Here is a 15,000-nt window from a genome sequence, read left to right on the forward strand (position 1 = left end):
ATTCAGAAGCACTTAATCCCACCCAGTCTTTGGCACGCTGCAGAGAGCGGGCAGTTTTCTAAGACTCTAGTTTTGCCTCTAGGGAAACAAGAAGACCCAGGGCGGCCATGACTCTTGAGTGTCCAGCATGAGCCCCTTGCTGATTAAGTGGGCGCACACTACAACTTCCAGACTTCCTCGGGCTCAAGGGGCGGACCCCACCCGCCCTAGAAGATAGGATCCACCAATAGGAGCCCAGAGCGCGGCGGGGCGGGCCCGGGGGCGGGCCCGCGGGGAGGCGGCAGTCGAGCCGCAGCGCGAGTCAGTCGCGCCGAGAGCGCTGGGATCGGACAGCTCCGTTCGTCGAGGGTCTCCGGTTGGCGACGCGCGATCTCTCTGGGCCATGGGTAAGCGGCTCGCGGGCGGCGCTGGGGTCGGAGGGCTGGGGAGCTGGAGCGATCGCGACCCGAGGGGCGACCCGAGGGGCACCGGGGTGTCAGTGTGCTGTCTTCTCGTGGAAAGTCGGGGCGGCCAGGGGCTTCCCAGGCGTTTATCTCGAAACTCTCCTCTCTGGCTCCGGACTGAAATTCACTGAGCCGCCCACACTTCCTGCTGCGGTTTCAATCTCAAGCTGCTCTGGGCCCATTTGTTGTGACAGCTGTCAGCAGCAGCTTCTCGGCCGCGGGCCCCTCCCTGCCCCGTGCCAGCCCAGCGCTTCTCAGAACCCGAGGCGCCCGGGCCGCGCACCGCGCTTCCCACTGCTGCCGCGATTCCTGAAAGTGACTGCGCGGGTTTTGAAGAACTTGCTCAATGCGCTTTGAAGAATCAACGGTTCCTCTTTCTGCCGAGGCACATGCTGATGGTTTGACGGTCACAGGCTTCAGGTCCCCTGCTCCTTCTCTTCTCTCTTCTCTTCCTTTTTCTATTTGTTTCTCTCTTTGCCTTCCCAGCCCCTGGCAGGAAAGACGGCTTTTTTTTACTTGCCTAGTCTTCTGACTTTTCCTCTCTTCCCTCGAATCCTTCCAGAGGGACAGGGTGGTGGCCCTGGACTGGGGGTGGTTAGTGGAGAGAGGGCAGAAAGGCAGCCTGCCAGAGTGCAACGTACAAGTTTGACTTTGCTCTCAAGCTCGAACTGGGGGCACAACCACGCCACCTCATCCTCAACCCTCCACACTGCCCAGGCGCCATGCCCTGGCTGGGGTCATACTCTACACCCTGGCCCACAGGCACATTGGGGTTGCCAACCCTGGGCCTAGAAGGCCTCAAATTCATCCCAAGTTGTGCTGCTATGGCCTGAATCCCCTGTTCGCAGAGTCTTCTGCTTCAGAGGAGGGGTCACAGCGGCCAAAGGAGGTGACAGGTGCTCCTTGCCCTGCCCGGTGGACACTGTTGGGAATTGATGTACATCTAAGGGACTCAGGGCCTAAGCAGGATGCCAGGGCAGGGGAGGACTGGAGATGTTAGCTAGAGGGTCCACAGCAGTTACAGCGTCCAAAGTGACTGCTTGGCCTAGAACCTGAAGTGAGAGGCAGAATGGGTCTCAGCCCCCTCCCCTGTTACAGTCAGAGAAACTGAGGCACAGAGGCAGGCTCAGGTCTGATAGTGAGTGAGATTTCCTTGACTTCCAGGACTCCTTGCCCTTCACCGCTTTCCGGGCGGCCTTCTTTCTGTTGCCCTCAGTGGGAAGCTGATCTGCAATGGTCTGCATTCCCTCACGGAGCAGGGCAGCAGGCAATGGGCTGGGGTTCGGAGAGTAGGAGGAGAAAAGTGGTGAGGTAGGGAAGTACCCTGTGTAGGGGTTCTCCCTCTACTGTTGACTCACCCCTCTGAGCCGTGTTTCTGCACAGGTGGGGTGGGAAAACCGGAAATGATCCATATATAGGACTCTGTTTTCACCAGCCCTAGGGGCAGAGGGGCGGGGCGGTGGCGACTCAGTCCTTCCAGGAGTAGAATTGCTTAGGCTGTTCCAGAGCTGGGTAGCACTGGGCATCTGGAATCTCATACTTGGTGCCCGTACACTTCTCTCTGCCTTCATGTACCCCTGAGGGCTCTCAGCTTGTCTCTAGCCACGGACAGAACTTATTTCTCCCTGCCTTGGCAGAGGTGCAGAGGCTAGGCTGTGGCTGGATCTGGATCCTCAGACTCTTGTCCAGCCGTCCTCGAGGCTGGCTCTTGATGGGACTCCCCCTCCCCAAACTGCCCACTGGAGCAAGCCCAAGGAGGAGAATGCCAGGCAGCCGGCTTCTGGGCCATGGAGTGGACTGACCGCTTCAAAGGCTGTCTTTGTTTCCTCTCCAGCTCGAGCTAAGGGAAACTTAAGCCAACAACCTCAGGCAAGGGGGTGGGGCTGTGTCTGCTGGTTGTTATTGAGGTTGCTGTTGCCATTATTGTTGTGACTGACGTCGTGTTCCCAGTCAGTGAGTTTTCATGAAAGGAAGTGTCACTTCCTTCCCATCACAGGGACGGTGGCTGGGGTAGGCAAATGAAAGAGAGAAGGAAAGTGGTACCCATGCCTAGCAAGCTTCTCAGCTTCAGGGAGGTGTGTGGCCTTGAACAGTCTCTCAGAGCAAGTAGACTCATCATCCCACAGACTTAGGAGAATCAGATGCCAGGGGGACAGGCAGGTATCACCAAGGATGTGTGCACACTTGCGACTGTGATTTGTAGGGGAAGCCTGCGTGCATGCTTTCTTCAGTTTAGAGCCATTGAGCCTAGCATTATAAAGCGAGGGAGCTACCTAAGCAGTGATGAAGGTGACAAAAGACACGCCCAGCTTGCTGTGGTGGTGCCAGCCAGGGAACACTGGGAAAGCTAATCCAGAAAACTGTCGGTTCGAGGCCAGGCCAGTCTGGGTTCTGCAGTTTCAGCTGATCGCAGCTCACTGGCTGGCAGGGCAAGGGGCAGGCTTACAGGGAGGGGCCTCTCCTTATCTCTTAGCCTATCCCACGGCCTCCTCACTGATTCCTCTACGGGGTGCCCCTCGCCACTTCCATCTTCCCCTCTTCCACAGAGCTTTTGTCTACTGAGACAGCAGTTCCCACTTCTTCAGGGACCCTCGGTTGTGTCCAGTGGTTTTCCTTCCTTAAAGGTTTTAAAGTGGTACCCTGGATCGCAATGTTGGGGCCCTGGGAGACTCCGAGGCCAGGCACATTGATTCACATGGAACTTCTGCCGCTTCCTATTCTGGGTGTGGTTAGCTCACTTGTCCATACTGACCTGTTCCTATCAGTGAAGTGGGGCTGCAGAGAGCCACTCAGGCAATGTGGGTAAGTCTCTACCCTCTGAGCTTAGATGAGAGAGCTGAAGGTCTCTCTGCCTATTTACAAAGCTCTAAAGTTTAGGGTTCAGAGTCTTGGAACAATCTGACTTCTGTAGTTTGGAATCTCGGCTTTGCCACTGGAAAGGTGTGTGACCCTGAGGCAAGTTGTCCAACCTCGCTGAGCTTCAGGCGTGACGTCCATTCAAAGGAGGAAGATTCAGTCAGGCTTGTATTAGGTACCCAGCCCCAGACAGCCCAGAAGAGATTAGCTTTGGTGGAGCCCCTGCTAGCGCAGAAAGGGAAATGGGGAGTGGCTTGAAAACACACCATCTTCAGCAAGCTTGCTCTGATTAGAAAGAGAGGCTGAAGCTGGGCCTGTAGCTTAGAGTCTAGGGGCCCAGCTGCCTCAGACATTTTTGGAATTGACCAGAAGTCAGTCAAGCCCAGGAAGGACTGGGGCAACCCTCTTGCCGCACCCTTTGCCACCTGCCTGGTGCCTGGGAAGGGACCCTGTCACCCTCTGATGGCTGAGCCTTCCCAGGTTCTTGTGTGGACAGTGGAGTAAGGAACCCCAAGGTGCTGTGGGGTGAAGCCCTGCCTGCCATTCCAACCATAAAATTATTTTCTTTGTTACTTCCTAACTAATTTTGCTACTGCTGTAAATAGTGATGTAAATTCCTGATATGCAGGGTATCTGATATGCGACCCCTGTGAATGGGTCATTTGACCCCCAACGGGGTCGCGACCCTAGGTTGAGAACCACTGCTTTAGAGACTGCGCCTACATCATCCTAAGTCTCAGATGGAGTGTTCTTCAAAGAGGAAGGTCGGAGGGGGCTGAACCTCCATGTAGTGAACTCAGTCATAAGACCCCAAATTGAAACCACCCATGGATGCCAGCACTCTGCAGTGAGAGGAGCGGAATAGAAAGTCAGGGATGACCCCATGACCCCGGATATGCTTCTGTCAGTGGGAGGTTGTGGGGAAAGTAGCATTTTGTTTACTGCAGAGGGGTCGCTCCACCGGCACTGGCAAACACCTGGCCAGCGGAGGAAGACATTGGTAGACCCCGCCCTCAAACCCCACACCCCACACCAGAAGAGAGTTTAGACGCGCTACAAGGACCCATCCATCCCCGTTATCATCCCTGTCTCAGGGATGGAAAGAATCCTGCCTGAGTGATGTGGTGGAAAGCAGACTGTGCTTTTAAAATATCGATCTTCTTCTCTACTCACGAGGAGGAGGAGGACATCGAGGCACTGGCCCAGAAGGGATCTCACACACGAGCGAGCTCTGAGGTGGACGAAGACTTGGGTTGTGCTGGCAGCAGTCAAAGAGAGAGAAGTGGGTTTCTCCGGTCTTACAGGCAGGGTATGCTGGGCCACCAGTCCCTTCCCACCTTCTGTACAGTGAGAGGTGGGACCCAGCCTGCTACTCCATGTTTGGGCCTCATATTAGAAGGTTTAGGAGCCAGGCAGGCCGGGGCATTGTCTAATCCTGTGGCTGAGGGTTTCACAGGAGAACTTTTCCTACAAATGCGTTACCTGGACCCCGTACCTATAAATGATTGGGGGAATGAGGAGTTAGGACTGCTAGGGATAAGACAAGGCAACCCTGCCCCCTCTAAAGCCGCAGAGGTCAGGGCCCAGAAGGTCCTGCCAGGGACAAAGAGAATAGTAGTCCCGGCCAGGAGAGAATGGACACCAAGTTCATTTGGGGACTCAGGACACAGTGATAAAGTATTTCCCTTTGTGGCTCAAGGTGGGAGCTCTCATCCCTCGTCCATTTGGGGCCAAACAGCTTGGACTGGCAACTTCCTTTCCAGTTAACCTGAGTGCCCTGCTCCAGGAGATCTTCCCTGAGTGAGCATCTAGATCCCGGAACTGAACGCAGAATCAGGACTAGAGATCACCTGCCTGGTGGCTGTTCACCTGCAACCCCCAAGATCCCTGGGAGCTTTCTATTCAGATGCTCATAAGCATGTGTCTTTGAAGTGCTCCCGCGGGTGGGGGGTTGTCATGGTCCAACGGCGTTATTTTTTTGAGATCTAGGGACTGCATCATGCTAACTCTTTAGCAGCTAGAAGCCCAGGTCACACTAAGGGATAGATGGAGAGTCCCTGCTGCTGCTGCCAGAATCTGAGGAGCAACTGGAAGGGAGATAGGAGCGTGCAGAGGCCTCAGGCTGGAGGAGGACTGGAGCAAGATAAGCTTCTGGTTCCTAGATTTGGGATTCACCCAGAGGTGGCAGAGGACCCCCACAGTCACAAAAGCAAAGCCTGAGGCACGGAGTTTCAGGGAATGTGGTAGAAAAGGGGGGAGGGGCAGTTGTCAGTTCCTGAGATTTCTGGAGACTGACCATGAATCTGATGTCATTTGCTGTCTAAGACAGCACCCAAGTCTCTTTGGACTCTGGCAAGAGTTAGAATGAGCGTCTCTGTGAGCTTATTTGGACAGTCCATGCGGACTTTGCCAGTGGTGATGATAATCACAGCAAGCCATCGAACCCAACGGTCAGACAGTCTTTGTCTTGAGTTCTGGTGCCCGAGCTGAAATGCTGAGCCTCGGGACCTCTCTGACTTCAGCTTTCCCCTCTTTAAAATGGGATCCCTGCCGCGACTAAATGAGGGAATGTACTGGCAAAGCCAGGTACCCAGAGGCAGGAACCGGTACAATGTGAGCAGACACAGGCATGGATGTCTGTACTGTGTGAACAACTGGCAATGGGAGGGCCTTTCAGGACCTGAGCATCCTAACACAGCTCCTCTGGGTCATGTGGCTGTGGGACAGTGTCCGCAAGGAGATTCTTTTCTGCCTGTGTTGGTAGGAAAATCTCAGCCTCCAGCAATGAGGGGTCTCGGAGCTGGAGCAAACCAAAAGTTGGTCCCACTGTAGCAAGTTGGTGAAAAGAAAAGGGAAAGTTGCCAGATCGCGCCTGTGATCACTTTATAGGTAGAGACGGGAGCTCAGAGCTTGTCTGGGCTACACTGCGAGGCTATTTCAAAACCCCTTGTGCTTGAAAGCATAATGAAATGTGTGAAATGCCACAGTAAATCTATTTCTTTGTGTCAACCTCACCCCAAAAATGATTTTAAAACGTGCCTGTGTAGAATGTACAAGCCCTAGGCTCCATCCCCAAAACCACAAAAGGACAGATTAGCAGAAGATGTGAGTTCTAGACCAGGTGTGCTGGCGCATAACTTTAATTGCAACATCAGAGAGATGGAGGCAGAAGGACCAGGAGTTCAAGATCATTCTTGGTTACCTAGGAAACTGCAGTCTGGGCTACACAAGACTCTGTCTCATAAAATGGGAGCAAAACAAGTTCCCTTTTAGTTGGACATGGTAGCACATGCCTGTAACCCTGTCCTTCAGGAGGCAGAGGCAGGGGGATTCCTGCGTGTTTAAGACAGCCAGGCTACACTGTGAGACATTGTCTCAATTAATTAAAAAGATTTGGCTCCAGATCTGATGCCAGCCCAGCTCTTCACCTGAGGCAATTTGAGTTGATATTTCTGCAGTAGCCAATCTGTGACATGTTTATAACCTCCTGCTCCTGACCAGACCAGAGCTGCACTAAACATATATGCAGATGGCTTCTCTCAGGCCATCGTCACAGTCTTGAGTCTCTGCCCTTCTTACCTGGCACATGTCTCGAATGGGGCCAGAGGACTCACAAGGTGTGGGCAGTCGCAGATCAGTCATACTGGACAAGAAAGGGAAGGATTTGAGTGCTGGAGTTAGCCAGGCCTGGGAAAGGCCAAGCAGAGGAAGAGATCATAGCTGATGTGAACAGTCATCAACAGTCTTGCAAGTGAGGGCAGCCTGGAGCCTAAGGGCCTACACAGGGGCAACTGGCCGTGCAGGGACTCGTGGATGAAGTCTTGATAGCATTCAGCTGAGCTACTGTAATGAGTTCTGCCTGAAGATGGGCAGGATTGAGAGAGAATGTCCTCAAAACATACCTGCCCGCATTCCTCTGACTTGAAGCTGAGGGTTTCCTGCAGGGATGTAGGGGCATGGCTAGAATAGAGGAAAGGGGGTGGCTGCCAAGCCAGGGTGAGTGTGTGTGTGTGTGTGTGTGTGTGTGTGTGTGTGTGTGAGAGAGAGAGAGAGAGAGAGAGAGAGACAGCGCGCGAGCTCACATGTCATAGCCGATACTGGCCAGTAGAGGGCACTCTAAAAGGACTATGAGCACCCACCCCATCCATGGCTGAGGGAGGGGGACCAATCCTCAGCCCATGTTCCTCCTACCTGCATCTCACCTGCTCTCTCCTCATCCGTTCTTCTCTCCCAGCAGCACCTCCTGCCAAGGGGACAAGAGAGCAGTCAGAAGAGGGCGACCCCCTAGAGCTCCCTGTGTCCCCCAAGCCTGATGAGGAGCAGAGCAGCAGCCAGAGCCCCATCCAGCTGGAGGTGAGTTGGACAAACCCTAGACCTCTTCCTTGCTGGGCTCAGTCTCAAGGGAACCTGAGACACCCTGAGCTTGGAGAGGGAGAGAGGCCTCTGCCCCATGCTGCAGAGTTGAGGGGCCCCACGTTGGAAGATGCAGGATCTGGGCGCTAGGCAAGGCAGAACCTCTCCCAGGATTCTGCAGATCAAACAACCCAGACTCTGATCAGAAAGCAGACAAACAAAAAGATTCCCAAACCAGGCGGTGCTGGCGCACACCTTTAATCCTTGGACTTGGGAGGCAGAGGCAGGTGGATCTCTGTGAGTTTGAGACCAGCCTGGTCTACAAAGCAAGTTCCGGGACAGCCAGGGCTACACAGAGAAACCCTTGACCTGAGCCTAGGCACTAAGCTCACAGTTGTAGCCAGGACAGGAGGCTGGGTGCTCCCAGGTAGCCTATGGTTGGGACCTTCAGATAGCCATGGTTCCCAGTGTCCAGCTGTCCATCAGTGGAGTCCACCCATGCCTCCTACTCTCTCCCCAGGACTCTCCTGAGGCCGGCGAGGAGCGGGAGGAAGAACAGGCCTTCCTGGTCAGCCTCTACAAGTTCATGAAGGAGCGACACACGCCCATCGAGAGGGTCCCCCATCTTGGCTTCAAGCAGAGTATGTTCCAAGGGGAGGCAGATCTAAGGGGGCAGCCAGGGGATCTTCCCAGACAGGACAACAGGCAAGGCACCTCAGCTCTAGGTGACTCTGGAAGCCTCCAGCCTCCAGGGGTTGCCTATGAGAAGGATGCCTCCCTGAAGGCCAATGGGTGGAGCTGGGTCCCCATCCTCTCCTCTTGACGGTCAGGCCAGCCTGCCCCATCCATCACAGTGGTCTTTCATCGTCTGGGAGTGTGTGGGTGGTAGCGCCTGACAGCCTGTCTCGCCTCTTCCCTTCAGTTAACCTGTGGAAGATCTACAAGGCAGTGGAGAAGCTGGGGGCCTATGAGCTGGTAAGGAAAGGTTCTCAGCCATAGCAGGAGCTGGGGAGCAGGGTGGTCAGCAGGGCTTCCTGGCCTGTAGATGTGAGGAAGATCAGAATTCCCAGGTCCAGCCCGAGTGCTGTGGGAGGAGAGACTGGTGTTTTGCGTCTCAAAGAAGGTTTCTTCCTACCCACATCTGGTCCACCTTCCCCTACTCCAAAACCTGCTTTGCCTAGCAGTCAAGTAGCTCCTGGGAGGGAGAGCTGGTGAGCACCAGCAACCTTCTCCAGCATCCTGCCCGTGGCTCTCGCCCCCTCCCTGCACGGGGAACCTGGAGCAGAGAGGGTCCGTTTGGCTCATCATCTCTGGTGTCTTGCAGGTGACGGGTCGCCGACTCTGGAAGAACGTGTATGATGAGCTGGGGGGCAGTCCAGGCAGCACCAGCGCGGCCACATGCACGCGCCGCCACTACGAGAGGTATGGGGTGCCCAGAGGGTGCTGCACACCTAGGCCTTCCCCTTTCCGGGGTCTTAGCAGGTGCGTGCTGGGAGTGAGGTGCAAAGACGGTATATAGACAGATACGCTGCTGTTCTGGGGGCGGGCAGTACATACGTGCCACGAGCAAGACCTTGTCAGGGTCATGATCTGCAGCGAGACCAGGAAGAGCTGTAGCGTGCTCTGTGCACCGGCAGGGAGGAGCGGGCAGCTTTGGAGACAGCAGGAGCTCTGGTGGGGAGGAGTCAGAGGGCCTTAAGGAAGTCCCGCTGGCTGCAAAAAGCAGCTGCCTGGCTTCTTGTGGACACACTGGCTCTTCCCCAGGCTAGTCCTCCCATATGTGCGGCATCTGAAGGGGGAAGATGACAAACCACTGCCCCCGACCAAGCCCAGGAAGCAGTACAAGATGGCCAAGGAGCTGAGAGGGGACGATGGGACCACGGAGAAGCCAAAGAAGGCCAAGGACTCAGAGAGGCAGGTGGACCAGGTAAGCGCCCAGCATGGCGAAGCTGTTTTCACAGCCCCATGCCTACTCTGGCCGGGGCTGCTGACTCCCACTTGGAACCTGCTTCAGGGTGGGAGCTGGCTGAACTTTGGGTTCCCTGAAGACCAGCTGACACCTGCTCACACACATGACGCTATGCTGGGATTGCTGGGATATTAGGCTGTATCTGCTTGGACGGGGCACCTTGGAAAACTTTTGACCCAAGGTGTTGCTGACAGCTAAGGTGTGGCCCCTCTGAGGCCTGCTACCTCCAGATCTCCAGGTTAGAAGCACAATCCTGCACCCGACTCTAAGCCAAAGCCTTTTCTTATTCCAGACCACACCGGGAAAGACCAAATCAGATGCCACTGGTCTGACACAGCCTCCTAGCCAGGGACCCTCAAGGGATAGCACAGAACAGCTAGGCCCAACATCTGGGTCCTCTTTGCCATTCATGGGTGCTAGCGGCTGTCCGGAGGCCTACAAGCGGCTCTTGTCCAACTTTTACAACAAAGGGGCACATGGTATCATGTCACCATTGGCCAAAAAGAAACTCCTGGCCCAGGTCAGCAAGGCAGAAGCCTTGCAGTGCCAAGAAGAGGGCTGTCGTCATGGAGCAAGGAGCCCCAACAAAGACCTTCAAGAAAGTCCCCAGAACCTAAGAGGGCCAGCTGAGAACTCTGAACACCAGCAAAACCCTCAGGAAGGATTGCTGCCCCCCAGTGGCACCAAGGTGGAGGTGCAGGAGGGGCCCCGCCCCACAGCCCCAACTTTCTCAGGCTGTTTTCATGCCTACCCAACTGAAGTGCTGAAGCCTGTTAGCCAGCACCCCAGGGACTTCTTCTCTGGCCTTAAAGACAGGGTGCTGTTGGAACGGCCTGCTAAAGAGGAAGGGCTGTCAACCAAAGAGCCCCAGCTGGTGTGGGGCGGGGATGCCAACCGCCCCTCTGCATTCCATAAAGGCAGCTCCAGAAAAAGAAGCTTCTACCCCAAGCCCAAAGCCTGCTGGGTGTCCCCCATGGCCAAGGTTCCTTCGGAGAGCCCTGGAGTCCCACCTCTCCTCCCCAGTAGCCCAGGCCTTGGCAACAAGCGCAACTTGGAAGAAGAGGGCTTTGCTCATGGTGGCAAGAAACTGAGGGTGGTGTCTCCCTTTCTGAAGGAGGTGGATGCCAAGGAGTGTGGGGGCAAGCCTGCAGCACCTGGCGTGGCGGTATCCTGTCTACTGGGCCCAGCCCTGGGGCCCACTCCTCCAGAGGCCTACAGGGGCACCATGCTGCAGTATCCTCTGAACTTTGCCAGAAGCCCAGACCCTCTGAAGGGCCAGGCAACACTCCCCTTCAGTCCCCTGGTCATCCCAGCTTTCCCAGCCCATCTCCTGGCTACGACAGGCCCTTCACCCGTGGCTACCAGCCTGATGCATTTCCCTCCCATGTCCTATGATACCGTCCTCCGCAACAGACTGGGCCCAGCTTCATCTGCCTGGCACACGCCACCCGTCACAACCTATGCGGCACCTCACTTCTTCCACCTCAACACCAAGCTGTAGGTCGGAGCCTGTTGTGCCGCGCTGTGAGGATCCGATGGGTCCTCAGGAGGGCAGATGCTGCCAGGAACCTCAGGCCAGAGCCCACTGCCTGGAAGTCGATGTCCCCCACCACTGGCACAGATAGGGGGTGTCAGTAGGCTTCTCTCAACAAATCAGCCTGAGTCCAAAGCCCGGGGACCGAATTGTGGTAAAATCACAAAAGTACCTGAGCTAGAAGTATTCTCTCTCTACAGAGGCCAAGAGGACTGAAAGGCTAAGGAGCTAGATAGCAGCTCATGGCATCCAGGTTGGCCATGAAAAGTCCAATCCACAGACACTGGTGTGATTGCCCTTGAGGTGTACAGGGTTTTTGCAAGGGGAGGTGAGGCAGGAACAAGCTTGTGGATGCGGTCACCCGTGTAGGAGCAAAGATGAAACAATGCCATTCTGGTCTGCATGTTACCACCCCACTGGAGGGCAGCCCAGAGCAAACTCAGCCTCTTCTACCCAGATGAACAGACATGCTTGCTTTTGCTCCTTCTTCAGGGCACCTACCTGGCTGTCAGGGTTGTCATGGTACAACGCCCAGAGCTCACTGGTGACTTGGGAGACACGAAGGAGGGACTGTGAGATTCCAGCCCTCCAGACTGAGCCACAGACCCAGTCCCAAGACGCCTATGCCCTGTATCTCTGAGCCAGCGCTAGGAAGGGAGCTGCTTGCTTTAAGAGGTTCGGGCTGTGTTGTTCAGGTTAGTCTCAGACTCCTGGCCTACAGAATTCCTGCTGTGGCCTTCACAGCAGCTGGGATACAGTTGTGAAAGGAGAGAGACTTCTGAGGGTACTAACACAAAACCCAAGTCATCTGTCCTGGTGGTGGGTAGACTCGTGAACCCTGCTGCCTCCTGCTCCCGGTGACCTGCCGCCAACACACCCACTTTCCTGCTCTCTATACTGGATTTGGGGTGAGGGGCAGAGGGACCCCATCTCTGCCTGGGAATCTGTTGCCAAGCCGAAGTAAGTTTCAGCTGTGTTTGCTCCAGGGGCCCACAGAGAAACCCTGTGGTTTAGCACCCTCCTCCCTTGGAGATGGCTTGATCTGCCAGTCCCAAGGAGACTGCCAGTACAGCTTCATAACTGTTCCCGGGAAGGTAGTGCCACCAAGGCCCAGTGATGCCAGGGTGCCAGTGAACCGGGTCAGCAGATGGCTACTGACCTGCATCATGGGAACGCATCCTGTTCCCGACCTCAGGCCATGGGTAGGAGGGCAAGATTTTATGCCCCCTTAATTCACAGGTGGCATGGCTAAGGCCAGGGACAAGAAGTGTCATTGAGGACACCTGGTTTGGGGAAACGGTGGTCAGAGAAGGTGAGGGGAGCTATAGCATAGGTGTCCTCCAGGCCGGGTACCCAGAGGGAGGAGGGGTGTCCAGTGATGCGCTCAAGCATTTTCCAGATCCCCCTCTTCCTTCTGGAGGCACTGAGGTGCTGGCCTGTGTATGCAGATGACTAGCCCTGAGCACCTGGCTGCCCCACTGCGCCCATGTGCTGCGGACTGCAGTGGTGGCACCCTCTACAGGCACATTTGGAACACATCTGGTGAGGTAGAGGAGTGGATGGATTCCTGGGCTGGACTCTGCTACCTCTGCCTAAGCAAAGACACTAGAAATGAACACAAGTCAGGCTTTTTGGAAACCTTTGGAACTCTGCACTGAACACCCACGTATCTGCCTCCTTCCCACTGTGAATGACTCCAAACACCATGGTAGCTGATGGGGGTGCATGCCGCATACATCTCCCCATGTTTGTACTCGTCCCCGACAGGCTGCCCCAGAAGACCCGCAGGCCAGCAGAAGTCTCAGTGCCAGTGTTCAGTGCATAATTTGTTTTCGGGGTCTACATTCAAATCTTTCATGGCATTTGAGCTGCTAATGGGGGGAGGAGGCAGAGGCCACCCTGGAATTGGTGCTGATCCTGCTCCTACCTGTCCGTGGCCCCAGCTCCTTTTCCTGGTACCAGCTTAAGTGTGATGAGTTAGGCATTCGGCAGGCAATGCCTTTGTTTGCTCTGGAGGTTGATGTTCGCTGCCCCTTTAACTGTCTTGGGTGTTCACCTTGGTGGTGTAGAGTGTGCATCACCCACACTGGCCTGGTGTCACCATCAGAGTTTTAAACAGTGGCCGAGAGTGTTCTCTAGAAGACCTTGAGAATGGCTAAAGGGGGTGACAGAGAAGCAGAGCAGCAAGTCCCCAAGGGAGTGGCCAGAGCATGGGGTCCAGGAGTCAAGGGGCCTGTGGGGTTGGGACAGAGGGACCCAGAGGTGACTCAGGCTGTTTGGTGCCTTCTAGGCCGGGGACGGTTGGGCTTTTACACGAAATAAAAGAAAGATGGAAGAGAGTCCCGGCTTCCGGAGTTTGTTGTTTGCTTTCTTTCTGGTGCTGAGGATAGGCTCCAGGGCATGACATGCTCAGCCAGCTCTGACCACTGAACTGCACCCCAGCCCCAGCCTGTGGCAGATGGTGGGCGGATCTGGATGCTCTGGAGACTAGAACAGAGCAGGGAGCCTCTCCTTGGAGATGGAGGAGACAGCATCTGGACCCAGGTCTGGCCAGTGTTGCTATCTGTACTGTGAGCAGAGCGAGCATGGGTGGGGGCTGGGCTTGGAGAAGGACGAGTGAGTGAGCTCAGAGTGGAGCCAGGCTGGCTAAGGGCATAGCTAAGGCATCTGAGAAGCTCCAGTTTCCACTTGAGGTTACTGGCATGAGTATCATTGCACCCAGCAGGCCAGCTGGATGCAGTCTTAAGGCAGGGGACAGTTAAGCCCCACTCCAGTAGGAGCTGCAGGGAAGGGCATAGATATGGGACCAGGGAGTGAAGCCAGTGAGGGCAGAGCTGGGGACAGGTGGTCAGACCTCCAGACCCGAGGTCCTGGTGAGCTGTGGGCACTTGGGGTGGGCTGGGGCGATGAGAGGATTGGCTGAAATCAGTTATTGGCTGCCTGATGAGGCAGAGCAGAAAGGGGCTGTCAGAAGAGCTCAGGCATGGGAACTCTGAAACACCACAGACAAGGACAGCGGGTATGCTGGGCGGTCACAGCAGCCAGGGTAAGTCACACAGTACGGGAGGCAGCAAAGTGTAGTTCTCACATGAAGTTGCTGTGGTGGCCAGAGCCTCAGGCTGGCAGAGTGGACCTTAGGGGAAGGAAGCCAGAGGTAAGTGAGAAACTTCCGTGGCTTTAAAGGGATTTCAGTTAAGAGCAGAGGCTGCTGGAGATGTTTCGATGTGTTTGTTTGTTTTCCAGTGTGGTGGATGGAACCCACAGCCTTGCGTATGCTAGGCAAGTGCTCTACCATGGAGCTACATCCCAGCCCTTCAGTGTTTAAAAACAATAGAACTGACAGCATTTAAAACATTGAGTGTCTTGCGCATGCCTTTAATCCCAACACTTGGGAGGTAATGGCAGGCGGGTCTCTGTGAGTTCGAGACCAACCTGGTCTACAAAGTGAGTTCCAGGACAACCAAGGCTGTTACACATAGAAACACTATCTTCAAAAACCAACCAACCAACCAACCACACAACAACCTGGTCTACAAAGTGAGTTCCAGGACAGCCAAGGCTGATACACATAGAAACCCTATCTTCAAAAACCAACCAAACAAACAAACAAACAAAAAACTCATTGCGTTTCTCTTGAGTAGCTACATTGGATGACTTTCTGAATCAGGACGGGAGGAATCCATCTACCATAGTCCTTCCGCTCCTCTGGTGCCCAACCCTTCAGGCAACTAAGGATTATTCCTAGCCAACCGTCCTGGTTCCCAACACTCAAGGTGGAGCTGTAACACTGTTCAGACACTAGGTGGCAGCTGCTGTTCTTCACTGGTTATAGAATCAAGAGCAAT

General features: G+C 55.1%; 1 protein-coding gene across 3 annotated transcripts; it reads left to right on the plus strand.

Moving 5' to 3' along the window:
• Positions 1–328: 328 nt before the first annotated feature.
• Positions 329–13,455, plus strand: Arid5a (AT-rich interaction domain 5A). Of its 3 annotated transcripts, none has more exons than XM_057752000.1 (7): positions 329–386; positions 7,537–7,652; positions 8,173–8,293; positions 8,575–8,627; positions 8,977–9,074; positions 9,417–9,579; positions 9,914–13,455. In XM_057752000.1, the coding sequence occupies exons 1-7, from the start codon at positions 383–385 to the stop codon at positions 11,120–11,122; spliced, it is 1,764 nt and encodes a 587-aa protein (XP_057607983.1). In that variant the 5' UTR covers positions 329–382; the 3' UTR covers positions 11,123–13,455. The 3 variants fall into 3 exon arrangements, with proteins under 3 accessions (XP_057607983.1, XP_057607981.1, XP_057607984.1); XM_057751998.1 differs by having other exon boundaries at positions 365–386; positions 7,534–7,652; XM_057752001.1 differs by lacking the exon at positions 329–386 and adding an exon at positions 4,497–4,608 and having other exon boundaries at positions 7,534–7,652.
• Positions 13,456–15,000: the final 1,545 nt, after the last annotated feature.

Source organism: Chionomys nivalis, chromosome 19 (genome assembly GCF_950005125.1).
Source record: "Chionomys nivalis chromosome 19, mChiNiv1.1, whole genome shotgun sequence".
Taxonomy (NCBI): domain Eukaryota; kingdom Metazoa; phylum Chordata; class Mammalia; order Rodentia; family Cricetidae; genus Chionomys; species Chionomys nivalis.